Source organism: Cetorhinus maximus, unplaced genomic scaffold, assembly GCF_964194155.1.
Source record: "Cetorhinus maximus unplaced genomic scaffold, sCetMax3.hap1.1 HAP1_SCAFFOLD_1698, whole genome shotgun sequence".
Taxonomy (NCBI): Eukaryota; Metazoa; Chordata; class Chondrichthyes; order Lamniformes; family Cetorhinidae; genus Cetorhinus; species Cetorhinus maximus.
Window position 1 is genome coordinate 26,339 of NW_027597638.1, and position 25,076 is coordinate 51,414.

A 25,076-nucleotide genomic window follows, 5' to 3' on the forward strand; every position below is an offset into this window, starting at 1 on the left:
GAGAGGGAGCAGGAAATACCGGGGCTCGGCCCGGCCTGAGGGGGAGGGAGAGCGGGGAGAAGGAGCAGGAAACACCGGGGCTCGGCCCGGCCTGAGGGAGAGCGGGGAGAGGGAGCAGGAAACACCGGGGCCCGGCCCGGCCTGAGGGGGAGGGAGAGCGGGGAGAGGGAGCAGGAAATACCGGGGCCCGGCCCGGCCTGAGGGGGAGAGGCGCCTGTGTCCGGAGCTGCTCGGGATGGTGGTGCTGACGGTGATCGGGAGGGTGGCGGACGGCCTCCCTCTGGCCGCCTCGATGCAGGAGGATGAACAGGTAAATCCCCAAATGTCAGCGAGAAACATTCATCAATATAACCGCGAGACAAACCTATATAATCCATAGGGAACGAGAAAAATATATAATCCACAGGGAACCTGAGAGAAACGTATATAATCCACAGGGAATCCGAGATAAACCTATATAATCCATATGGAACGAGAAAAATGTATATAATCCACAGGGAACCTGAGATAAACATATATAATCCATTGGGAATCCAAGAAAAATGCATATAATCCACAGGGAACTTGAGATAAACATATACAATCCATAGGGAATCTGAGATAAACCCATATAATCCACAGGGAACCCAAGATAAACCTATATAATCCATAGGGAATCTGAGATAAATGTATATAATCCACAGGGAACATGAGATAAAACTATATAATCCACAGGGGACACGAGATAAACATATATAATCCACAGGGAACCCGAGATAAACCTACATAATCCACAGGGAACCCGAGAAAAATGTATATAATCCACAGGGAACCCGAGATAAACCTATATTGTCTACAGGGAACCCGAGATAAACGTATATAATCCACAGGAAATCCAAGATAAATGCAAAGAATCCACAGGGAATCTGAGATGACCCTATATAATCCACAGGGAATCCGAGATAAACGTATATAATCCACGGGGAATCTGATGCAAACCTATATAATCTACAGGGGATCTGATGCAAACCTATATAATCCACAGGGAATCAGAGAGAAACCTAGAGAATCCATAAGGAATCAGAGAAAGGTAGTGAATTCATAAGGAACCAGAAACCATAGCAAACCAGAGAGAAACCTATATAATCCACAGAATCAGAGAAGCCTGTATAATCCACAGGGAATCGGAGAGAAACCTATGTAATCTATAGGGAATCAGAGAAATGTATATGACCCCTGATGGATCAGAGGGAAATATATAATCCTTAGTGAATCAGAGAAATATATCTAATCAATAGTGAATCAGAGAAACCTGCATAATCCATAGGGAATCAGAGAGACGTATTATCCATAGGGAATCAGAGAGATATATATTCCATTGTGAATCAGATAAATGTATATAATTCACAGTGAATTAGAGAAACCTGTTCAATCCATAGTGAATCAGAGAGACCCATATATAACCAATAGTGAATCAGAGAGACATGCAATCAATGGTGAATCAAGGAGAAACATATAGAATCAAAAGTGAATCAGACCAGGGGGGAGGTGGTGGCATGTTGGTATTGTTGCTGGACGAGTATTCCAAAGACCCAGGCTAATGTTTTGGGGGCAGGGGTTTGAATTTCATCATGGCAGGTGGTGAATTCAGTAAAATTTGAATTCAGTAAAAATCTGGAATTAAAAGTCCAGTGGTGACCATGAAACCATTGTTGATTGTTGCAAAAACCCATCTGGTTCACTCATGCCTTTTAGGGAAGGAAATCTGCCGTCCTTACCTGGACTGGCCTACATGTGACTCCAGACCCACAGAAATGTGATTGATCTTAAACACCCTCTGAAATGACCTAGCAAAACACTCAGTTGTATCAACCTGCTAAAAAATCTTAAAGGAATGGAACTGGATGAATCACCCGGCATCAACCAAGGCATCAGAAACGACAACGGCAAACTCAGCCCTGTCGACCCTGCAAAGTCCAAAATTGGGAGAGCTGTCTCACAGACTAGTCAAGCAACAGCCTGACATAGGCATCCTCACGGAATCATACCTTACAGATAATGTCCCAGACACCACCATCACCATCCCTGGGTGATGTCCTGTCCCATCGGCAGGACAGATCCAGCAGAGGTGGCGGCACAGTGGTATCTAGTCGGGAGGGAGTTGCCCTGGGAGTCCTCACATCGACTCTGGACTCCACAAAGTCTCATGGCATCAGGTCAAACATGGGCAAGGAAACCTCCTGCTGTTGAATCAGAGAAACATAATCAGAACTGAATCAGAGAGAAGCATATCTAATCAATAGCGAATCAGAGAAATGTATATAACAAATAATGAATCAGAGGGAAATATATAATCAATAGTCTACACCCCCATCCTCACCCCATCCCCTCACCTCATCCTTTATTACTTCACTCTTCCCTTCCCCTTTCTTTCAGTCCCTTTCCCCCTCCCCAACACTTACCTCTCTCTCCCTCCCTTTTCATTCTCTCATTCCCTCTCTCATTGTCACCTTTATGTCTTTCTCCTTCCACTTCACTCCATCCTTCTTTCCTATTTTCCTTCTGTCCCTCCTCTACCTCCCTCTGCTACTACTTCACTCTCCCCTTCCCCTCTACCACATCCCCCTATGCTCTTCAATAAAATAGCTGCCTTCCACCAATGTTTGTGGCAGTGATGGAGTTGTACCCACCAGTCCTCCCCTCTTGTGTTATACTTGTCTGTCCAGACATTACCCATAATCTGATGCAGTTAAAGGAGAAGGAATATGAAGACGTTACATCACCTGGTAGTTAAGTTGCTCACTTTATTCTTGCCCTCCACACAATGAGAAATGTATGGTATTGGAAGTGTGGTACTTCAAACAGCTAACCCAAGAATTTGAATGTAGTCATCTTCAAATCATATGTCCTATGTCCATCATAGCTCAACACATTATGTTTTGCTTTTAGTCTGGACGTGACCTGCAGCATTACCAGAGCCAGGCCAAACAGCTGTTCCGCAAATTGAATGAGCAGTCTCCCACACGCTGCACACTGCAAGCAGGAGCCATGACCTTCCAGTAAGTGTTAGACTTCCGTGATGTTCAGTGAGCTTTGTATCCTGTCCCCCTCTCCTGAATTTCACACACATGGTGTAAAACCCAGGGAGGGAAATGGATGTTGGAAATGTGTCACGTAACTGTTCGAATCGGAAAAGTTTCACACTTGAACTTATCTGCCATCCAGAACCACACAAGTCAGATGAAGTTCAGTGCACAGAAGTATGTAGTGATTCATTTTGGCAGGAAGAACACAGAGGGACTATATGAAATAACGGGAACAATTCTAAAGTGGGTGCAGGAACAGATGGCACTGGGCGTATCTGTACATAAGTCATTGAAGGTGGCAGGAGAAGTTGAGAGTGGTTAATAAAGCATACAGTATCCTAGGCTTTAGTAATAGAGGCATAGAGTACAAGGAGGTCATGATAAACCTCAGCTTTGCCCAGTTCGGCGCACCACACTTTAGGAAGGATGTGAAGGCATTAGAGAGGATGCAGAAAGGATTGATAAGAATGGTTCCGGGGATGAGGGACTTTGGTTACATAGATAGATTGGAGAAGCTCTGACTTGTCCTTGGAGAAGAGCAGGTTGAAAGGAGATTTGATCGAGATGTTGAAAATTATGAGGGGTCTGGACAGAGTAGATAGGGAGAAACTGTTCCCATTGGTGGAAGGATCGAGAATGAGCGGGCACAGATTTAAGGTAATGAGCGAAAGAAGCAATGGCGACAAGAGGAGAAACTTTCACGCAGCGAGCGGTTAGGATCTGGAATGCATTGCTTGAGAGTGTGGTGGAGGCAGGGTTAATTGAAGCTTTCAAAAAAGGATTGTATCATCTGAAAAGGAAAAATTTGTAGGGCTATGGAGAAAAGATGGGGAAGTTGGCATAGGTGAATTGCTCCTTTAGAGGGCTAGTGCAGACACAATGGACTGAATGGCCTCCTTTTGTGCTGTAACTATTTGATTTTATGATTCTTAGTCTCCAACTAGCCCAAGAGACCACATTAACCTCAAATTATATTACATTATAAATGCACCCTCATATACAGGCAGTGTCTGAGACTATAAATAATTGCAGATGTACAGGCAGCGTCTGACACTCTGTAAATACTCCCCGATGTACAGGCAATGTCTGACACTATAAATAATTGCTGATGTACAAGCAGCGTCTGTCCCTGTGTAAGTAATCACAGATGTACATGCAGCGTCTGACACTATAAATAATTGTTGATGTACAAGCAGTGTCTGTCACTGTGTAAATACTCCCTGATGTACAGGCAATGTCTGACACTATAAATAATTGCTGATGTACAGGCAGCATCTGTCCCTGTGTGAGTAATCACAAATGTACAGGCAGTGTCTGTCGCTGTATAAGTAATCACAATGTCTGACACTGCATAAATGCTCCCTAATGTACAGGCAGTGCCTGGAACTAAATAAATAATTGCTGATATACAGGCAATGTCTGTCACTGTATAAATAACCACTGATGGACAGGCAGCGTCTGTCACTGTGTAAATAATCCCTGATGTACAGGCAGTGCCTGTCACTATAAATAATCACTGATCTACAGGCAGTGTCTTTCACTTTATAAATAATCACTGATGTACAGGCAGTGCCTGTCACTATAAATAATCACTGATCTACAGGCAGTGTCTGACACTAAATAATCACTGATGAAAGGCAGCATCTGTCACTGTATAAATAATCACTAATCTACAGGCAGTGTCTGACACTATATAATCCCTGATGTACAGGCAGCATCTGTCACTGTATAAATAATCACTGATCTACAGGCAGTGTCTGACATTGTAAATAATCCCTGATGTACAGGCAGCATCTGTCACTGTATAGATAATCATTGATCTACAGGCAGTGCCTGACACTGTTTAAATGGGTTAGATTTGTGAGCAGTTGACTTTCTGTCAGTTGGAATCCAAATGGAGCCCGCTGACTGTTCATTGTGGCCTCTGGGCACTTTCCTCTGTCAGAAGTGCCATTTTTTGGATAAGAGATTAGTCTGATGACCAACAACACGATTCACGTGCATGCTGGTGATTCCGCTGGATTATAATACATTGCAGAGAACTAGCAATTGACCATGTGGTTGATAATGAGGAAGGTAGCTCGAGAACTGGTCAGGTGGACAAAAGTGCCAAATGGAATTCAGTCTGGGGAAGTGTGAGGTAATGCATCTGAGAAGGCAATGTAGGCAAAGCAGTACATAACAATTGGTGAGATACTGAGAGGAGTAGAGCAACTTTGGAGTGCATTCCATAGATCCCTAATGGTAGCTGGACAGGTAAATAAGATGGTGAAGATACCAGATGGGATAATTGCCTTTATTAGACAAGGCATAGACAATAAGAGCTGGGAGGTTAGACAGGAACTGTATAAAATATTAGTTAGGCCACAGCTAGAGTACTGTGTACAGTCTGGTCACCACATTACAGGAAGGATGTAATCGCATTGTCAGTTTTAAGATTCGGGAATCAGAAACCCAAAATAGGGGGTTGAAAATTCATAAGTGATTTTAATATTACGTTTATTAAGAGGTAACAGTCTAGATATGATATAAATAGGCAGGGCAATAAATGCTGGCCCAGCCAGCGAAGCCCACATGCCATGAATGAATTAAGAAAAAGAAAGACATATGACCCATAACAGGTGAGAATGGTTTTACTGGTCCTGGATTGGACAAACGGATGAACGAAGCTGATCTCTATGGCTGGAAATGGCAGTTTTCTCTGTTTGCTTCAGTCTTCTTGAGCTAGCCAAAGTGTTAGGCCAATGACAGCATGGATCGCCTTGAAATGCTCTCCTTTGTCCAAAGTCTTCTTGAGCTAAGCAAGGTGTTAGGCCAGAGCCAGTATTGGTCTACCTGAAGAAGCTCCCTTCCATCTGAAATGATTTTTTTCCCCTCGAGAGTCTGTTCCTTTACCTTATTTCTGGGAGGATCTAACCATTTATTCAATTGTCTATTGACAAGGGACAGATATTCAAGGTCTCCCTTCTATTTCTGCAGGAAGCCTGTGAAGTCACCCTTGTGGCTCATCACTTGCTAGGATGTCCTGTTTAACCTTCAAACATAAACGCAAAATACTGTGGATGCTGGAAATCTGAAATCAAAACAGTAAATGCTGGAAAAGTTCAGCAGGTCTGGCAGCATCTGTGGAGAGAGTAACAGAGTTAACATTTTGAGTCCAGTATGACTCTTCTTCAGAGCTAAAAAGATTATTAACCTTCAAACAGTTGGTTTATGTATGGGTTATGAGGTTACTGTTGTCCTTGTACACAAGTCGCTGAAGGTAAGCATGCAGGTGCAGCAGGCGGTAAAGAAGGCAAATGGTATGTTGGCCTTCATAGCCAGAGGATTCGAGTACAGGAACAGAGATGTCTTACTGCAATTATATAGGGCCTTGGTGAGACCACACCTGGAATATCGTGTGCAGTTTTGGTCGTCTTATCTGAGGAAGGATGTACTTGCTATAGAGGGAGTGCAGCGAAGGTTTACCCGACAGATTCCTGGGATGGCGGGACTGACATATGAAGGAGAGATTGAATTGATTAGGATTATATTCACTGGAGTTCAGAAGAATCAGGGGGGATCTCATAGAAACCTATAAAATTCTAACAGGACTAGACAGGGTAGATGCAGGAAGGATGTTCCCGATGGTGGGGGAGTCCAGAACCAGGGGTCACAGTGTGAGGATACGGGGTAGACCATTTAGGACTGAGATGAGGAGAAATTTCTTCACCCAGAGAGTGGTGAGCCTGTGGAATTCTTTACCACAGAGAGTAGTTGAGACCAAAACATTGTATGTTTTCAAGAAGGAGTTAGATATAGCTCTTGGGGCGAAAGGGATCAAAGGGTATGGGGAGAAAGTGGGAGAAGGCTATTGAGTTGGATGATCAGCCATGATCATAATGATTGGCGGAGCAGGCTCGAAGGGCCGAATGGCCTACTCCTCCTAGTTTCTATGTTACCTCCCATCTCCAAAGACATTAGCAATGTCTTGTTTCAGTGCTTGTGCAAGAGACATGTCCTTGTCGGAACAGCCTTTGCTTTCTTGTGTTTGTCAGCTCAGGAAGCTGGGATGGGAGCTTTCTTTATAAGAGAGGGAGCTATTTCTAGAATATTCAATACGTTCCTTAGGAATTGAGACAGATATTAATAGGTGATTTCTCACAGCATGAGAGTGGGTACAAAGGAGATAAATGAGGATGTTGACAGGACTGGAGTATTTTGGTGGTGAGGAAAGGCTGGATAGGCTGGGACAAAAAAACAAACTATTACAGATGTGAGAAATCTGAAATAAAAGCACCAAATGCTATAATACTCAGTGTACGTCAGTCTTAATTTTGTTTCCTTCTTGTTTTTGCTTTGGATTGTCATTCACACCTCCTGTGGAGCCATCTTGTGTTTCTTTACCACTCCTTTTTGGCTCGGTCCCACCCACTCATTTTGGCTGTTTACTGTCTCTCATCTTCCATCCCATCACCCTCTTTCTTGCTTGTTCTTTTCCACCCTCTTTGACTGACTTCAAACCAGTGACATTTCTAAACATTTCTCAGTTCTGGTGTAAGGTCATTGACCTGAAACATTAACTCTCTTTCTCTTTGCACGGATGCTGGGTTTTTCTTTGGAACAGAGGAGGCTGATGGGAGATTTAACTTAGATGTATAAAATTTTGAGGAGGCTAAATAGACTGGAAAGGAAGCATCTATTTTCTTAAAGAAGGCATAGAATTAAGGTAATTGGTAGAAGCATTTTAGGAGGGGGTGGAGGAGAAGCTGGGCATTTGGAACTCACTGCCTGAAAAGAACATAGGAAATAGAAGCAAGAGTAGGCCATTTGGTCCATTGAATCTGCTCTGCAATTCAAACAGATCATGGCTGATCATCTACCTCTACACTATTTTGCCCCACAGAATCACAGAATTATTCAGCCCATCATTTCTGCATGAGCAACTCACCTAGTTCCATTCCCCCATTTTCTCCCCGTAACCCTGCACGTGCTTCCTTTTCAGATAACAGCCTAATTCCTTTCTGAATGCCTTGATTGAATCTGTCTGCATCACACACTCAGACAGTGCATTCCTGACCCTAACCACTCGATTGAACCTGTCCCCACCACACTCTGACATTTCATTCCAGACCCTAACCACTCGATTGACCCTGTCTCCACCACACTCTCAGACAGTGCATTCCTGACCCTAACCACTCGATTGAACCTGTCTCCACCACATTCTCAGGTAGTGCATTCCAGACCCTAACCACTCGCTGCGTGAAAAAGGTTTTCCTCATTTCACTTATGTTTCTTTTGTCAGTTACTTCAAATCTGTGCTCTCTCATTCTCGATCCTTTCATGACTTGGAATAGTTTCTCCCTATCTACTCTGTCCAGATCCCTCATGATTTTGAATACCTCTAACAAATCTCCTCTCAGCCTTCTCTTCTCCAAGGAAAGGAGTCCTAACCTCCAATCTATCTTCATAACTGAAGTTCCTCATCCCTGGAACCATTCTCTTGAATCTTTTCTGCACTCTCTCCAATGCTTTCACATCCTTCCTGAAGTCCAGTGCCCAGAACTGGACGCAGTACTTGAGCTGTGGCCAAACTAGTGTCTTATACAAGTTCAACACAACCTCCTTACTCATTGCCTCTCTTAATAAAGTATACAGGATACCGTTTACTTTATTAACTGCTCTCTCAATCTGTCCTACCATCTTCAATAACTTATGTATACATAAGTGCTCCTGCACCCCTTTCATAGTTGTATCCATTATTTTATATTGTCTCTCCATGCTCTTCTGACCAAAATGAATCAATTCACATTTCTCCACGTTGAACTTCATCTGCCACTTGTCTGCCCATTCCACCAACTTGTCTATGTCCTTTTGAAGTTCTACGCTAGCCTCCTCAATGTTCATAACACTTCCAAGTTCCGTATCAACCGCAAATTTTGAAATTGTGCCCTGTATACCAAGGTCTAGAGCATTAATATATATCAGGAAAAGCAAGGGCTCCAATACTAACCCCCGGGTAACTCCATGACAAACCTTCCTCCAGACTGAAAGAACACCTACTCTCAGTTTCTTGTCACTCAGCCAATTTTGTATCCATTTCGCTACTGCCCCTTTTATTCATTGAGCTATAATTTTGTTCACAAGTCTGTTGTGTGGCATTGTATCAGATGACTTTTGGAGGTCCATGTACACCACATCCAACAGCATTGGAGGTCCATGTACACCACATCCCTCATCAACCCTCCCTGTTACCTCATTAAAAATTCAAGAAAGTTATTTAAACTCAAATTTCCCTTAACAAATCTGTGCTGGCTTTCCTTAATTAATCGGCATTTTTCCATGTGACGATTAATTTGGTCCTGCATTATTGAATCTTCTCATCACTGAGATTAAACTGACTGGCCTGTACTGGTTGGGTTTATCTTTACACCCTTTCTTGAACAAGGGTGTAACAGTTGCAATTTTCCAGCCCTCTGGCACCACCCCTGAGTCTAAGGAAGACTGGAAAATTATGGCCAGTGCCTCCGCAATTTCCACACTCACTTCCCTCAATATCCTTGGATGCATCTCATCCAGTCCCGGTTCCTTATCAATTTCAAGTATAGACAGCTCATCTATTACCTCCTCCTCATCAATTTTTAAATCCTTCTAGAGTCTGAAATACCTCCTTTTTGACTGTGGCCTGGATAGCATCTTCTTCCTTGGTAAAGGCAGGTGCAATGTATTCCTTTAACAGCTCAGCCCAAAAGGCCATCTATCTGAAAAGTTAACTTTCTTTCTTTCTCTACAGATGCTATCTGTCGAGTGTTTCCACTGTCTGTTTTAAATTTCAGATTTCCAGAATCCCCTGTATATTGCTTTTGTTTTTAAGTACAAACTGTTCAAAAAATGAAAAAGTATACAGAATTACCCTGTGATTTTACTCCTTGATTGGTTGCCGCAGTGTCCAGGAATTTTATCTGTAATCCACGCAGTTTCCAGGACACTCCTGCTGAGTTGGAAGCAGTGTCGTACCAACAGGACATCGTTCATCTTAGCTTCTTGACTTACTACGACCAACGATTGAGGACTGAGGCAATCTTCCACAAGCCTTAATCGCCATGCGCTCTAAGGTTTCATTGAAGAAAAACCTGCAGAATTTTTAAAAATTAACCTGACAATCGCCTGCACATCCTGGGAAAATTCCCTCGTGCGGGATGGAAACCTTACCAAGTACCAACTCCCAAAGACTAAAAAAGGTGGCAAATAAAATCTTTCTTTTGCACATTCTAAATCTAAACAATCAATCAATAAATGGAATGAGGGACAGTTCAATCTGCAGGATCTTTCACAATTGAGAGGGACAGGAACAATAAGTGCCAATCTTTGTTTCTTATCTGTCATTATTTCCCATTCTCAATATCATGAGATGGCATTGGTCTTCAGAAATCTATGGATTTCTGCCTTGGACATACTCAATGATTGAGCTTTCACAGCACTCTGGGACAGAGAATTCCAAAGATTCACCATCCTCTGAGTGAAGAAATTCCTCCACACCTCAGGCTTAAATGGCCTACCCCTTATTCTGAGACTGTGTCCCAAACTCACCAGCTAGGGGAAAACATCTTATCTACATTTAACCTGTCATGCCCGACAAGAAGTATGTTAGATTGAATGAGATCACCTCTCATTCTTCAGAACTCAAGATAATACAGGCCCAGTTTCCTCAGTCTCTCCTCATAAGACAATCACGCCATCCCAGCGATGAATCTGGTGAGCCTCTATTTTTCACTCCCTCTAGGGCAAGTACATCCTTCCTCAGATAAGGAGGCCAAAGCTGTGCACAATAATCCAGGCGTGGCCTCGAGGCTAATAGAAGCGGAAACACTTATTGCATTTAAAAAGTACTTCAACATGCATCTAAAGCTCCGTAATCTACTGGGCTACAGACCAAGAATGGGATTAGGTTGGAAAGCTGAATTTTCAGTTGGCACAGATACAATGGGCAGAATGGCCTCCTCTGTTATAAATTTCCCTGATTCTCCTGGTATATTCAAGGCCTTGTGATGTGGTCAAAAGAGCTGTTACCTTCGCAGGGGTTGCAATTTCACTTTCCACTGGTTGTTCCTTGAGCAGAATGTCTCTGTTTTATAGCTATGTCATAGAGAAAGGAATTTGCTACCTGGTCTTATGCGAGGCAGCATACCCAAAGAAGTTGGCTTTTGCGTATCTGGAGGACCTGCAGACAGAGTTTGATGAGCAGCATGGGAAGCGGGTCCCGACAGTCTCTCGTCCTTACTCTTTCATTGAATTTGGTGAGTGTACAATTCGCGAGTCTTGTCTTTGTTTCTATCACCCCCTGAACATCCACACCCTTTGCCTTTCATCTGCAAAGGCAGGTGATGGAAACTAAAGTTCTCTCCATGAACTCCAACCCCTCGTGTTCCAAAGAAGAGTCATACGGACTCGAAACATTCACTCTGTTTCTCTCTCCACAGATAATGCCAGACCTGCTGAGTTTTTCCAGACTTGTCAGTAAGAGAATTGCCAGCCTTTTTACACATGTTTGAAAAGGGTGATTGATTAGCCAATGTACGCTAAATGATGAAGGCCTTCAATAGAGAGACTGTAGTAGCTGCTATTCCAGTAATCTGGAGAGAGTGAAGGATGGTACCCAAGGGTGCAAAGTGAGATTCGGACAAAGTTTACACATTGGTGATATTCAGATGGAGTGTGTGAATAAAATGGAAGGTGAATTAAAATTCTGAGATTCTAGAAACAAGCAATAGTTACAACACAGAAGGAGGCCATTTGACCTGTCATATTTATGCTGGCACTCTGGCAAGAGCAATTCACCTATTGTTACACCTCCGCCCTTTCCCTGCAGCTCTGCAGTTCTTTCCTTTTCAGCTAATGGACTAATTACCTCTTGAAATCCTTGATTGAACCCAGTTTCTGGATACTGTTAAGTTTCACCCTGAGCAGCTTCACCACTCACTGGCTTCAGTGCATTCCAGACCCTAACCACTTGATCGACCCAGTCTCCACCACACTCTCAGTCAGTATGTTCCAGACCCTAGCCACTTGATTGACCCTGCCTCCACCATACTCTCAGACAGTGCATTCCAGATCCTAACCACTAGATTGACCCAGTCTCCACCACACTCTCAGTCAGTACGTTCCAGACCCTAACCACTCGATTGACCCTGTCTCCACCACACTCTCAGACAGTGCATTCCAGACCCTAACCACTAGATTGACCCTGTCTCCTCTACACTCTCAGTCAGTACATTCCAGACCCTAACCTCTCATTTGACCCTGTCTCCACCATATTCTCAGGCAGCGCATTCCACATGGTAACGACTTGATGGACCCTGTCTCCCTCTCACTCTCAGGCAGTACATTCCAGATCCTAACCACTCAATCGACCCTGTCTCCACCCCACATTTTCAGTCTTAACCACTCAATTGACCCAGTCTCCACCACACTCTCAGGCAGTGCATTCCAGCTCCTAAGCACTCGATGGACCCTGTCTCTGTCACATTCTCAGACAATGCATTCCAGATCCTAACCACTCGATTGACCCAGTCTCCACCACACTCTCAGACAATGCATTCCAGATCCTAACCACTCGATTGATCCTGTCTCCACCACACTCCCAGACAATACATTCCAGATCCTAACCACTCGATTGACCCAGTCTCCACCACACTCTTAGGCAGTGCATTCCAGACCCTAATCTCTCGAAGCATTCTGTGTCTACCACACTCTCAGGCAGTGTATTCCAGACCCTAATCACTGGGTTGACCCTGCCTTCACCACACTCTCAGGCAGTGCAATCCTGATCCTAACCACTCGATTAACCCTGTCTGCACCACACTCTCAGGCAGTGCATTCCTGATCCTAACCACTCGATTAACCCTGTCTGCACCACAATCTCAGGCAGTGCATTCCTGATCCTAACCACTCGATTGACCCTGTCTCCACCACACTCTCAGTCAGTGCATTCCAGACACTAACCGCTCGATTGACCCTGTCTCCACCACACTCTCAGACAGTGCAACCCAGACTCTAACCACTCGATTGACCCTGTCTGCACCACACTCTCAGACAGTGCAACCCAGACTCTAACCACTCGCTGCATGAAAATCTTCCCCTCATCCCCATTGCTTCTTTTGCCAATTACCTTAAATCAGTGCCCTCTTGTTCTCGATCCTTCCACCAACGGGAACAGTTTCTCCCTATCTACTCTGTCCAGATCCCTCAAAATGAAGACCTCTATCAGATCTCCTCTCAGCCTTCTCTTCACCCAAGGAGAACTGTCCCTGTACCTCCAATCTTTCTGTGAACTGAAGTTCCTCATGCCTGGATCTATTCTTGTGAATCTTCCCTGCACCCTTGCTAATGCCTTCACATCCTTCCTAAAGCGTGGTGCCCAGTACTGCAGTTGAGGCTGAACCAGTGATTTATGCAGGTTTAACATAACTTGCTTGCTTTTGAATTTTCTTCTACTATTTATAAAGCCCAAGTCTGCTTTATTCTCCACGTTTCCAATTTTTCCTGTCAGTTTAAATGATTTGTGCACGTAAATCCCCAAGTCCCTCTGCTCCTGTACCCCCTTTAGAATTGTACCCTTTCTTTCATACAGTCTCTCAATGTTATCCTCACCAAAATTAATCACTTCACATTTTTCTGCATTAAATTTCATCTGCCACTTGTCTGCCCATTGCATCAACCTATTCCTGTCCTTATGAAGTTTAACACTATCCTCCTCACAGTTCACAATGCTTCCAAGTTTTGTGTTGACCACAAATTTTTAAATTCTGCCCCATACAACAAATACTTGAGGTACGATTTTCTGACCCCACCCACCACCGCGATCGATCACTCCCACCAAAAGCCAATGGACTTTTGGCTGCCGTATCCCCTGTGGCGTGTCCCGCCACAGCAGGGCCGGAAAATCTTAGCCTTGGTAATTAATATATAACAGGAACAGTAGGGGACTAATACCGACTCCGGGGAACTCCACGACTAACCTTCCTCCAGTCCTAAAACCAACCATTAACCACTGCTATAATAAAAGCAAAAAACTGCGGATGCTGGAAATCCAAGACAAAAACAAAAATACCTGGAAAAACTCGGCAGGTATGGCAGCATCTGTGGAGAGGAACACAGTTAACGTTTCGAGTCCGTATGACCCTTCAACAGAACTAAGGGAAAATAGAAAAGGGGTGAAATATAAGCTGGTTTAAGTGGGGGGGGGGGGGGTTGGGACAAGAAGAGCTGGATAGAGGGCCAGTGATAGGTGGAGATAACCAAAAGATGTCACAGACAAAAGGACAAAGAGATGTTGAAGGTGGTGATATTATCTAAAGGAATGTGCTAATTAAGGGTGGAAAGCAGGACAAGCAAGGTACAGATAGCCCTTGTGTGGGTGGGGTGGGGTGAAGGAATTGAAAAAGGCTAAAAGGTAGAGATAAAACAATGGATGGAAATACATTTAAAAATAATGGAAATAGGTGGGAAAAGAAAAATCTATATAAATTATTGGAAAAAAACAAAAAGGAGGGGGGAAATCAGAAAGGGGGTGGGGATGGAGGAGAGAGTTCATGATCTAAAATTGTTGAACTCAATATTCAGTCCAGAAGGCTGTAAAGTGCCTAGTCAGAAGATGAGGTGCTGTTCCTCCAGTTTGCGTTGAGCTTTACTGGAACAATGCAGCAAGCCAAGGACGGACATGTGGGCATGAGAGCAGGGTGGAGTGTTGAAATGGCAAGCGACAGGGAGGTCTGGGTAATGCTTGCGGACAGACCGAAGGTGTTCTGCAAAGCGGTCACCCAGTCTGCGTTTGGTCTCTCCAATGTAGAGGAAACCGCATTGGGAGCAACGAATGCAGTAGACTAAATTGAGGGAAGTGCAAGTGAAATGCTACTTCACCTGAAATGAGTGTTTGGGCCCTTGGACATTGAGGAGAGGGGAAGTAAAGGGGCAGCTGTTGCATCTTCTGCGGTTGCATGGGAAGGTGCCGTGGGAGGGGGTTGAGGTGTAGGGGGTGATGGAGGAGTGGACCAGGGTGTCACGGAGGGAACGATCCCTATGGAATGCCGCCGGGGGGGGTGAAGGGAAGATGTGTTTGGTGGTGGCATCATGCTGGAGCTGGCGGAAATGGTGGATGATGATCCTTTGAATGTGGAGGCTGGTGGGGTGATAAGTGAGGACAAGGGGGACCCTATCATGTTTCTGGGAGGGAGAAGAAGGTGTGAGAGCGGATGCACGGGAGATGGGCCGGACACAGTTGAGGACCCTGTCAACCACCGTGGGTGGAAAACCTCGGTTAAGGAAGAAGGAAGACGTCAGAGGAACTGTTTTTGAAAGTGGCATCATCAGGACAGATGCGACGGAGGCGAAGGAACTGAGAGAATGGGATGGAGTCCTTACAGGAAGCAGGGTGTGAGAAGCTGTAGTCGAGGTAGCTGTGGGAGTCGGTAGGCTTGTAATGGATATTGGTGGACAGTCTATCACCAGAAATTGAGACAGAGAGGTCAAGGAAGGGAAGGGAAGTGTCAGAGATGGACCATGTGAAAATGATGGAGGGGTGGAAATTGGAAGCAAAATTAATACATTTTTCCAGGTCCAGACGAGAGCATGAAGCAGCATTGAAGTAATCATCAACTGCTCTCTGTTTCCAGTCACTCAGCCAATTTCAAATCCATGTTGTTACTGTCCCTATTATTCCAAGAATTCTAACTTTGCTTACAAAACTGTGGTGCAGCACTTCATCAGTGCTTTTTGGAAACCTATGTACACCACATCAACAAAATTACCCTCATCAACCCTCCTCATTGAAAAACTCAAGCAGGTTAGTTAAACATGATTTCCCCTTAATAAATCCGCACTGACTTTCCTTAATTTTTTTTAATTCTTTCACAAGATGTGGGCTTCACTGGCTGGGCCAGCATTTTATTGCTCATCCCTTGTTGCCCTTGAGAAGATGGTGGTGAGCTGCCTTCTTGAACCACTGCAGTCCATGTCATGTAGATACACCCACAGTGCTGATAGCAAGGGAATTCCATGATTTTGACCCAGCAACAGTGAAGGAATGGTGATATATTTCCAAGTCAGGATGGTGAATGACTTGGAGGCGAACTTCTAGGCGGTGGTGTTCCCAACTATCTGATGCCCTTATCCTTCTAGATGGTAGAGGTCGTGGGTTTGGAAGGTGCTGTCGAAGGAGCCTTGGTGAATTCCTGCAGTGCATCTTGTAGATGGTACTCACTGCTGCTACTGTGCATCGGTGGTGGAGGGAGTGAATGTTTGTGGATGTGGCGCCAATCAAGCCAGCTGCTTTGTCCTGGATGGTGTCAAGCTTCTTGAGTGTTGTTGGAGCTGCATTCATCCAGGCAAGTGGGGAGTATTCCACCACACTCTTGACTTGTGCCTTGTAAATGGTGGACAGGCTTTGGGGAGTCAGGAGTCAGTTACTCATTGCACGATTCCTAACACTGACCTGCTCTTGTAGCCACAGTATTTATGTGGCTAGTCCAGTTCAGTTTCTGGTCAATGGTAGCCCCAGGATGTCGATAGTTGGGGATTCAGTGATGGTAATGCCATTGAACGTCAAGGGGTGATGGTTAGATTCTCTCTCATTGGAGATGGTCATTGCCTGGCACTTGTGTGGTGTGAATGTTACTTGCCACTTGTCAGCCCAAGCCTGGATATTGTCCAGGTCTTGCTGCATTTGGACATGGACAGCTTCAGTATCTGAGGAGTCGCGAATGGTGCTGAACACTCTGCAATCATCAGCGAACATCCCCACTCTGACCTTATGATGGAAGGAAGGTGATTGATGAAGCAGTTCAAGATGGTTGGGCCCAGGACATTACCCTGAGGAACTCCTGCAGTGATGCCCTGGAGCTGGGATGACTGACCTCCAACAACCACAGTTATCTTCCTTTGTGCCAGTTATGACCCCAACCTAACAAGAGTTTTCTCCCTTATTCCCATTGACTCCAGTTTTGCTAGGGCTCCTTGATGCCACACTCGGTCAACTACGGCCATGATGTCAAGGCAGTCATTCTCACCCCACCTCGGGAGTTCAGCTCTTTTGTCTATGTTTGAACCAAGGCTGTAATGAGGTCAGGAGCTGAGTGGCCCTGGTGGAACCCAAACTGGGCGTCAGTGAACAGGTTATTGCTATGCAAGTGCCATTTGATAGCATTGTTGGTGACCCCTTCCATTACTTTACTGATGATGGATAGTAGACTGATGAGGCTGTAATTGGCCAGGTTGGATTTCTCCTGCTTTTTGTATACAGGACATACCTGGGCAATTTTCCACATAGCCGGGTAGATGCCAGTGTTGTAGCTGTACAAGAGCAGCTTGTTTTGGGATGCGGCAAGTTCTGGAGCACAAGTCTTCGGTACTGTTGCCGGAATATTGACAGGACCCATAGCCTGTGCAGTATCCAGTGCCATTTGCTGTTTCTTGATATCACTGTCATCCAGGGAGCTCTAGAATTGTTTGCCCTTCCTTTCCCTCTCGTGGGAATATACCTGGATTGTGTTCAAAGTATCTCTTCTTTAAACGTAGTCCATTGTTCAGCTACAGATTCACCTGTCAATCTTGGATTCCAATGTAATTGCACAAGGTCCATTCCGATCTCGTTAAAGTTGGCTTTTTCCCAGTTAAGTATTCTTATTCTGGATTGTTCTTTGTCCTTTTCCATAGTCAGCTGAAACCTTATGATACAATGATCACTGTCCCCTATATGCTGTCTTACTGACATTTGATCCACTTGACCCACCTCATTCCCAAGGACCAGGCCTAGCATGCCTCCTTTCTCATTAGACTGAACACATATTGCTGTAGAAAATTCTCCTGAACACACAATAGGAAATCTCGCCCCCTCTTTACACTTTAAGCTACAACTATCCCAGTCTATATCCAGATAATTAAAGTCCCTTATCATAACTATATAATTTTTGCACTACTCTGTATTTTGCTTGCAAATTTATTCCTCTGCATGTTTCCCACTGGTTGGTGGCCTATAGACTACACCAAGCAATGTAATTGTACCCTCTTTGTTCCTGAGCTCTAGTTAAATAGATTCTGTCCTTGAACCCCCTGGGACATCCTCTCTCTCCAGCTCTGCAATGTTCCCCTTAACCAATACTGCTAACCCACCCCCTTTCATTCCTTTCCTGTCTTTCCTGAAACCTTGTATCCAGGGATATTTAACACCCTTCTTTGAGCCAGGTCTCAGTTATAGCCATAACATCATATTTCCATGTGGCAATCTGCGCCTTTAACTCCACAGTCTTATTTACTATACTCCATGCATTCACATACATGCACTGTAACCCTGATTTAGACACTCTTACTTTCTCCCTGCCTCTGAACCCACTATTTCCTACTCTAGTGCAATCTTGGTGTTCCTCTCTAGCACTAACTCCTGGTTCCCACATCCCTGCCATATCAATTTAATCCTTCCCCAATAGCAGCAAATCACCTCACAAGGAAATTGGTCCCAGCTCTGCTCAGGCACAACCCATCCAGCTTATACAGGTCCTACCTCACCCAAAACTTTCCCAGTGTCCCAGGAATGTAACGCCCTTCCTCCTGCACCATCCCTCCAGCCACACATTCAACTGCTTTATCCTCCTATTTTTATACCATGAGTAAATTAGATTCAAAACAGCCACAGGTGCAGGCATATGATGCTTATGTCACTAAGACTAATAAAATGATGGGCTAAATCACGAGGGACAACATTGAGTTATAAAAGCAAAATACTGCGGATGCTGGAAGTCTGAAATAAAAACAAAAGTGCTGGAAAAACTCAGCAGATCTGGCAGCACCTGTGGAGAGAGAAACAGAATGAACATTTTGAGTCCAGTATGACTCTTCTTTGGAACTCCAATGAGAATGATGAGTACCTGTGTGACAATACCTGGCAACCAGTATTGGTCCACAACAAGCAGATGGACCTCCCCAAATACCTGGATTGTTTTCAGGAGGTAACAGGGAAACAAGGGTCCAGAACTTCCGATCTCCAGAAGGTCGTATCCCCCACTATGCGATATGGGACGCACTGACAGCGGGAATTATCCGGGAAGATTGGAAATCTGATGAGCAATTCCACTGTGCTCCGAAAAGTCTCCAACTCTGAATTAGAGTCAGAGACTTCAGATTGTCTGACTTCCTTAGCAGAACCCAAGGAAGGTTAGAAGGATTAAAACCAATTCGAACTCCTGGGTGACAATACAACTGACCCGCCCTGACTTCCCACTGCCTCTCCCTCCCTGACCCAGCTACCCCCCTCAGCCCCTCATCTGACTATCCCCCCCCAACCCCTGACCCGCCTTACCCCCTCACCCACTTACCTTGCCACTCTACCCTCTCAGCCACTTTCCATAAACACTTAACTTCCCTCCGTAGCTTCTCAAAGTGGCTTGGGGACATTTTAAACTCTCTACTTAAGAGCACAGCAGCCAGTGACATATGGAGGTGTAGCTTCTGCGATGACTCTCTCTGCCGCTCCCTGTGAAGATTGCTGCACTCTGAGAGTTTAGAAGGACTTTCATTGGAAGACAGGCCTGAAAAATTGTAGGAAGGTAAGTCAGTAACTTTTTGTCTCATCTGGGTCAGAAATAGTAATTCTGACCCAGGCCGGGACTTCTGGGCCATAGAAAATTTATGGTAGAGAAGGAGGCCATTCATCCCATCAGGTCCATGCTGCCTCTTTGCAGAGCGATCCAATCCGTCCCATTGCTGACTGGGCGGACCACCCGGCATCGACCTTGGCACCAGAAAGGAGAATGGCAAACTCAGCCCTGTCGACCCTGCAAAGTCCTCCTTACTAACATCTGGGGACTGGTGCCAAAATTGGGAGGGCTGTCTCACAGACTAGTCAAGCAACAGCCTGACATAGTCATCCTCACAGAATCATATCTTACAGATAATGTCCCAGACACCACCATCACCCCTGGTTATGTCCTGTCCCACCAGCAGGACAGCCCCAGCAGAAGGCACTGGTATACTGTCGGGAGGGAGTTGCCTGGGATATTGGGATCGGTTCTGCGGGAGATAGCACCTGTTCAAGCCGTACGGGTTGCACCTGAACAGAGCATGGACCAATTACCTTGCAAGGTTCTCTTATGAGAAAAGGCTGTACAGGTTAGGCCTGTATCCACTGGAGTTTAGAAGAGTAAGAGGCGAATTAATTGAAACCTTTAAGATCCTGAGGGATCCTGACGAGGTGGATATTGAGAGGATGGTTCCTAGTTCCCTCTAGAACTAGGGATCAAGCGCAAAATACTGCAGAAGCTGGAAATCTGAAATCTAAAAATAGGGAACACTGGAAAACTCAGCAGGTCTGACAGCATCTGTGGAGAGAAAAACAGAGTTAACGTTTCAAGTCTGGTATGACTTCTTCAGATCTGAAGAGAGGTAGAAATGTGATGAAATTTATCCTGTTTAAGGGGGGTGGAGCAGGTGAAGCTGGATAGAAAGCCAGTGATAGATGGGGGCTGAGGAGCGATTGACAAAGATGTCATGGACACAAAGACAAAGGGAGTGTGTTAGTGGTAGTGGTCAGGGCTGTCAGACCTGCTGAGTTTTGCCTGCATTTTCTGTTTGAACTAGGGGTCACTGTTTAAAAATAAGGGGTTGCCCATTTAGGACAGAGATAAGGAAATTTTTTTCCGAGGGTTGTGAGCCTCTGGAACTCGTCCTCAAAAGGTGGTGTAAGTAGAGTCTTTGAACCTTTTTAAGGCAGAGCTAAGTAGACTCTTGATTAACAAGGGGGTGAAAGGTTATCGGGGGTCGGCAGGAATGTGGAATTGAGGGTCCATTCAGATCAGCCATGATCTTATCGAATGGTGGAGCAGGCTCGAGGGGCCGAGGGGCCTACTCCTGCTCATTTATATGTTTGTATGTGATTTTTCAGTGATATTGGGGAGAGTTTAAACTAGCTTGGCAAGGGAAAGGTGGGGGGGGTGGGGTGTCGTGGGCAGAAAAATTGAAGTTAATCAAAGATAATCAGCACAGATTTGTAAAAGCAGACGATGCTTGACTAATGCAATTGAACTTTGGGAACCAGGAGCTAGGACTAGGGAGGAATATCAAGTTGCACAGAGAATTGGAAGTGACAGATCCCTCAGGCTCTCGGTCTCTGTACATGTTTTCCAGTTGTGCAATTAGTCCAAATTGCTTCTCTCTATCCTTGATCCCAAAACTCATCGCCTCATACTTCTGTATGAAAATCCATCCACCACTTCAGTCCCTCTTCCGCTAGCCTAACCATGTCCCCTTTCAGTCGATTGCTATTCTCCTCATCGTTTGTCACTCTTCCAATTTTGATATCAAAAGCAACTTTGAAATTTTATTCTAAATTCCAATATTCAAAATTTTATATACATCAAAAAAAGTGGTGATCGAGCTCACCAGCCTCATCACCTAAATTCAGTTGAATTAGTCAAGTATGGTTTACTTTTATAAATCTGTGCTGCTTCTCCTTGATTAACTAAGATTTTCCTGCCTCCCCATCCCTGTCCCTCCCCTGTCCCCTCAATCCCCGTCCCTCCTCTTTCCTCCCTATCTCCGTCCCTCAGTCTGTCCCCTCCACCCCGTCCCTGCCCTGTCTCCCCATCCCTGTTCCTCCCCTGCCTCCTTACCCCCGCCCCTCCCCTACCTCCTTACCCCCGCCCCTCCCCTACCTCCTTACCCCCGCCTCTCCCCTGCCTCCTTACCCCCGCCCCTCCCCTACATCCTTACCCCTGCCCCTCCTCTGCCTACTTACCCCCCCCTCCTCTGCCTCCTTACCCCCGCCCCTCCTCTGCCTCCTTACCCTTGCCCCTCCTCTGCCTCCTTACCTCAGCCCCTCCCCTGCCTCCTTACCCCTGCCCCTCCCCTGCCTCCTTACCCCCGCCCCTCCTCTGCCTCCTTACCCCCGCCCCTCCCCTGCCTCCTTACCCCTGCCCCTCCCCTGCCTCCTTACCCCCGCCCCTCCTCTGCCTCCTTACCCCCGCCTCTCCTCTGCCTCCTTACCCCCGCCTCTCCTCTGCCTCCTCACCCCCGCCCCTTCTCTGCCTCCCCTCCACCTGCCCCTTCTCTGCCTCCCCTCCACCCATCCCCATCCTTGCTCTATCCAACACGGATGAATCAAAGTTTCTGTGTGGGCCTATGTTGTACCATCAGGATTTTGGTGGTGAAGGGCTAACTTGTTGCTTTTTCTTTCAGACACATACATTCAAAAAACAAAGAAATCTTACATTGACAGTAGGGCACGCAGGAACCTCGGCTCCATAAACACAGAACTGCAGGATGTGCAACGAATAATGGTGGCGAATATTGAGGAGGTTTTGCAGCGAGGAGAGGCTCTCTCAGGTAAAGTTTCTGAATCTGAGCAACAGCAGGAGTGCATTGGAGTTTCTCTGATCAATTGTTGTGTAAACTTAATAACCTCCCCAATGTTGAGCTGAGCCTGGTCGATCAGAAGTGGAGACTTGACTGGAGCACTTCACCTGACCTCAGAGTATATCAGCCATCAATTCTACTTCTGATCTCCAACAGGTGGCCCCTTCTAGAAAGCACATATCGTGAGTAAATGATAGGATAGGGGAGGCGATGGCGTAGTGGTATTGTCGCTGGACCAGTAATCCAGAGACCCAGGGTAATGCGTTCGAATCCCGCCATGGCAGATGGTGAAGTTTGAATTCAAGAAAGATCGAGAATTAAAAGTCTAATGGCGACGATGAAACCATTGTCGATTTTTCACTAATTTGCAGAAGGAAATCTGCTGTCCTCACCTGGTCTGGCCTACATGTGACTCCAGACCCACAGCAATGTGGCTGACTCCTAAATGCCCAGAGTCTACATCCCAGGGACTGCAGCTGCTCAAGAAGGCAGCTCGCCACCAACTTCTCAAGGGCCGTTAGGAATGGCCAATAAATGCTGGCCCAGCCAGTGATGCCCACATGCATGAATGAAAAAAACAAATTTGGCTGTGATGACATTGATCCCGCGATGTGGGAATGCAGTCACATTTCAGCCGAGACTGGGTAGGAACAGGGAGGATGTTTGTGAACCATTTTAGAACAATCCAGCAGCTTCATGTTCACTTTTCCTGATACCAGCTTTGGTCTAAAAATTGGATTCACATTCTCAAATTGCCATAGTGATATCTTCCAGTCCCTAGATTATTAGCCAGGTAACAAATCCACCCCATTCGCGCCTCGGATTATTGTGGACCCATACTCCATATGCATCTTTATCAGCAGAGAGGGATTGATTCGGGTGTATGGCTGGGAATAGAGGTATAGATTGTTATTAGTTCCACATGGACAGAGAGCTTCCTGCATTTACTGACACCCTGAAAAGGATATCAGTGCAAAATAACTGAGCAGCAATTAATCATCAGCTTCAGTGCTTGGTTTTCTGGAATTTAGCTTCATTTCTTAGGATTCAGGGAGTAAGTTCATACAACGTCTCCTCAGGAGGTTGAATGGGTGCAGTAGGGTCCCAGTAGCGCACACAGCTTCTCCTGACTATCTCCACAGTTTGGTGATTGCTCAGTGCTCAGATTGGGATCTGGGGGGCTGAGACCAGGTGATGTGTTTGATCGTACTAACAGTTCATGTTTGAAATAATTGATTTCTTTTGTTCTCTTTGATGTAGCTTTGGACAGTAAGGCCAGCAGCCTGTCCAGCCTGTCGAAGAAGTACCGACAAGATGCCAAGTACTTGAACATGCGTTCAACCTACGCCAAGCTGGCAGCTGTCGCAGTCTTCTCCATCATGCTGATAGTTTATGTGCGGTTCTGGTGGCTCTGAGATTGGCTGAGGGTGATGCTAATTAAAGTTGATTTGCTCTTGCTGCACATCAGTTGCCCTGATAATGGAGTGCTGGAGCTGTGAGCACACGTTCTCTTTCTAGCACCTTAGTTTGGGGCCCAGTCAGTCAAGATTATAGCTCTTTTTTGTTGTAGTTAGTGTAGGTGTGATGGGGGCCTTTCATGTCCAACACTTGTAAGATTACATTTAACTCTGTCATGTTGAAACAAAGAATCCTTCCTTCTACCCCATTGAACTGAAACATTCTAATATTTCAAATTATAGCCAGAACAAATGATCGTATTTCTCAGAAGCATTATGAAGGGTTGAAATGGTGAAAAATATGTTTAAATGCTCTGTAGACACTCTGTGATCTCTCCTCCTCTCTCTGTCTGTTGCTCTTTATACACAGAACTTGGTGAAGTAGCTGAGGAGGGCCAGATTACTGCCTAATCATATAGTTTGTGCTGTCACTGTGTCGATATTAACATTCATTGAATAAATAAAATCACTTATGTTAAGAATGTCTCTGGCAGTTAGAGAAACAGACAATGCTTCTGAACAGAGCCAGCTTCTTGCAGGCTGGCAGGAAGATCGCTTGCCATCCCAGAACTTGTGCACGTCTATGGTGGCTGTAGCAATTCTATCCATTAGAACTCAGCTGCGATCGTGCCTGAATGAACTAGTGGATCCCACTGGAGAGGTGTTGTCAGATTTGACGAAAACTGACGTGGTAGACTGATTTTTTGGCTGCAGTGAGAGGAGGCTGTGGCCTGGGCTGTCGTACAGAAGCAGAGTTAATCTGTCGATAAACACTGGAGCAAGTACGAAAAGAGAGAATTGAGATGTTTCGATAGGCTGGGTTCCTTTTCACCAATATCCTGGCTGCGAGGTTTGCTAGTGTCACTCGGTAGGGTTTAAACTAGTAGGGCAGGGGGGGGTGGGAACCAGAGAAATAGGTCAGCAGGTGAAATAAATGACTGGGAACTAGTGAATATGGCCAGTAGGACTAAGAGGAAGAGCAGGCAGGGAGAAATTACTGAACACAGTGGGACTGGGGGTCTGAAATGCATTTGTTTCAATGCGAGAAGTAAAGCCTTCCTTTTTCATAAACCAGTGGTGAATTGGATTGTTTTGTCCAAACACACTCAAAGGTTGTGGTCTTCTGACATACTAACTTAGAGTTTAGTGCTTGGATTAGTACTTGGGACTATGATGT

General features: G+C 45.4%; 1 protein-coding gene across 1 annotated transcript; it reads left to right on the forward strand.

Annotated features, from left to right (window-relative positions):
* sec22bb (SEC22 homolog B, vesicle trafficking protein b) lies at window positions 1-24,381 on the forward strand. Its single transcript, XM_078536959.1, has 5 exons — window positions 1-310; window positions 2,929-3,038; window positions 11,181-11,341; window positions 22,266-22,412; window positions 23,703-24,381. The coding sequence occupies exons 1-5, from the start codon at window positions 236-238 to the stop codon at window positions 23,855-23,857; spliced, it is 648 nt and encodes a 215-aa protein (XP_078393085.1). The 5' UTR covers window positions 1-235; the 3' UTR covers window positions 23,858-24,381.
* Window positions 24,382-25,076: the final 695 nt, after the last annotated feature.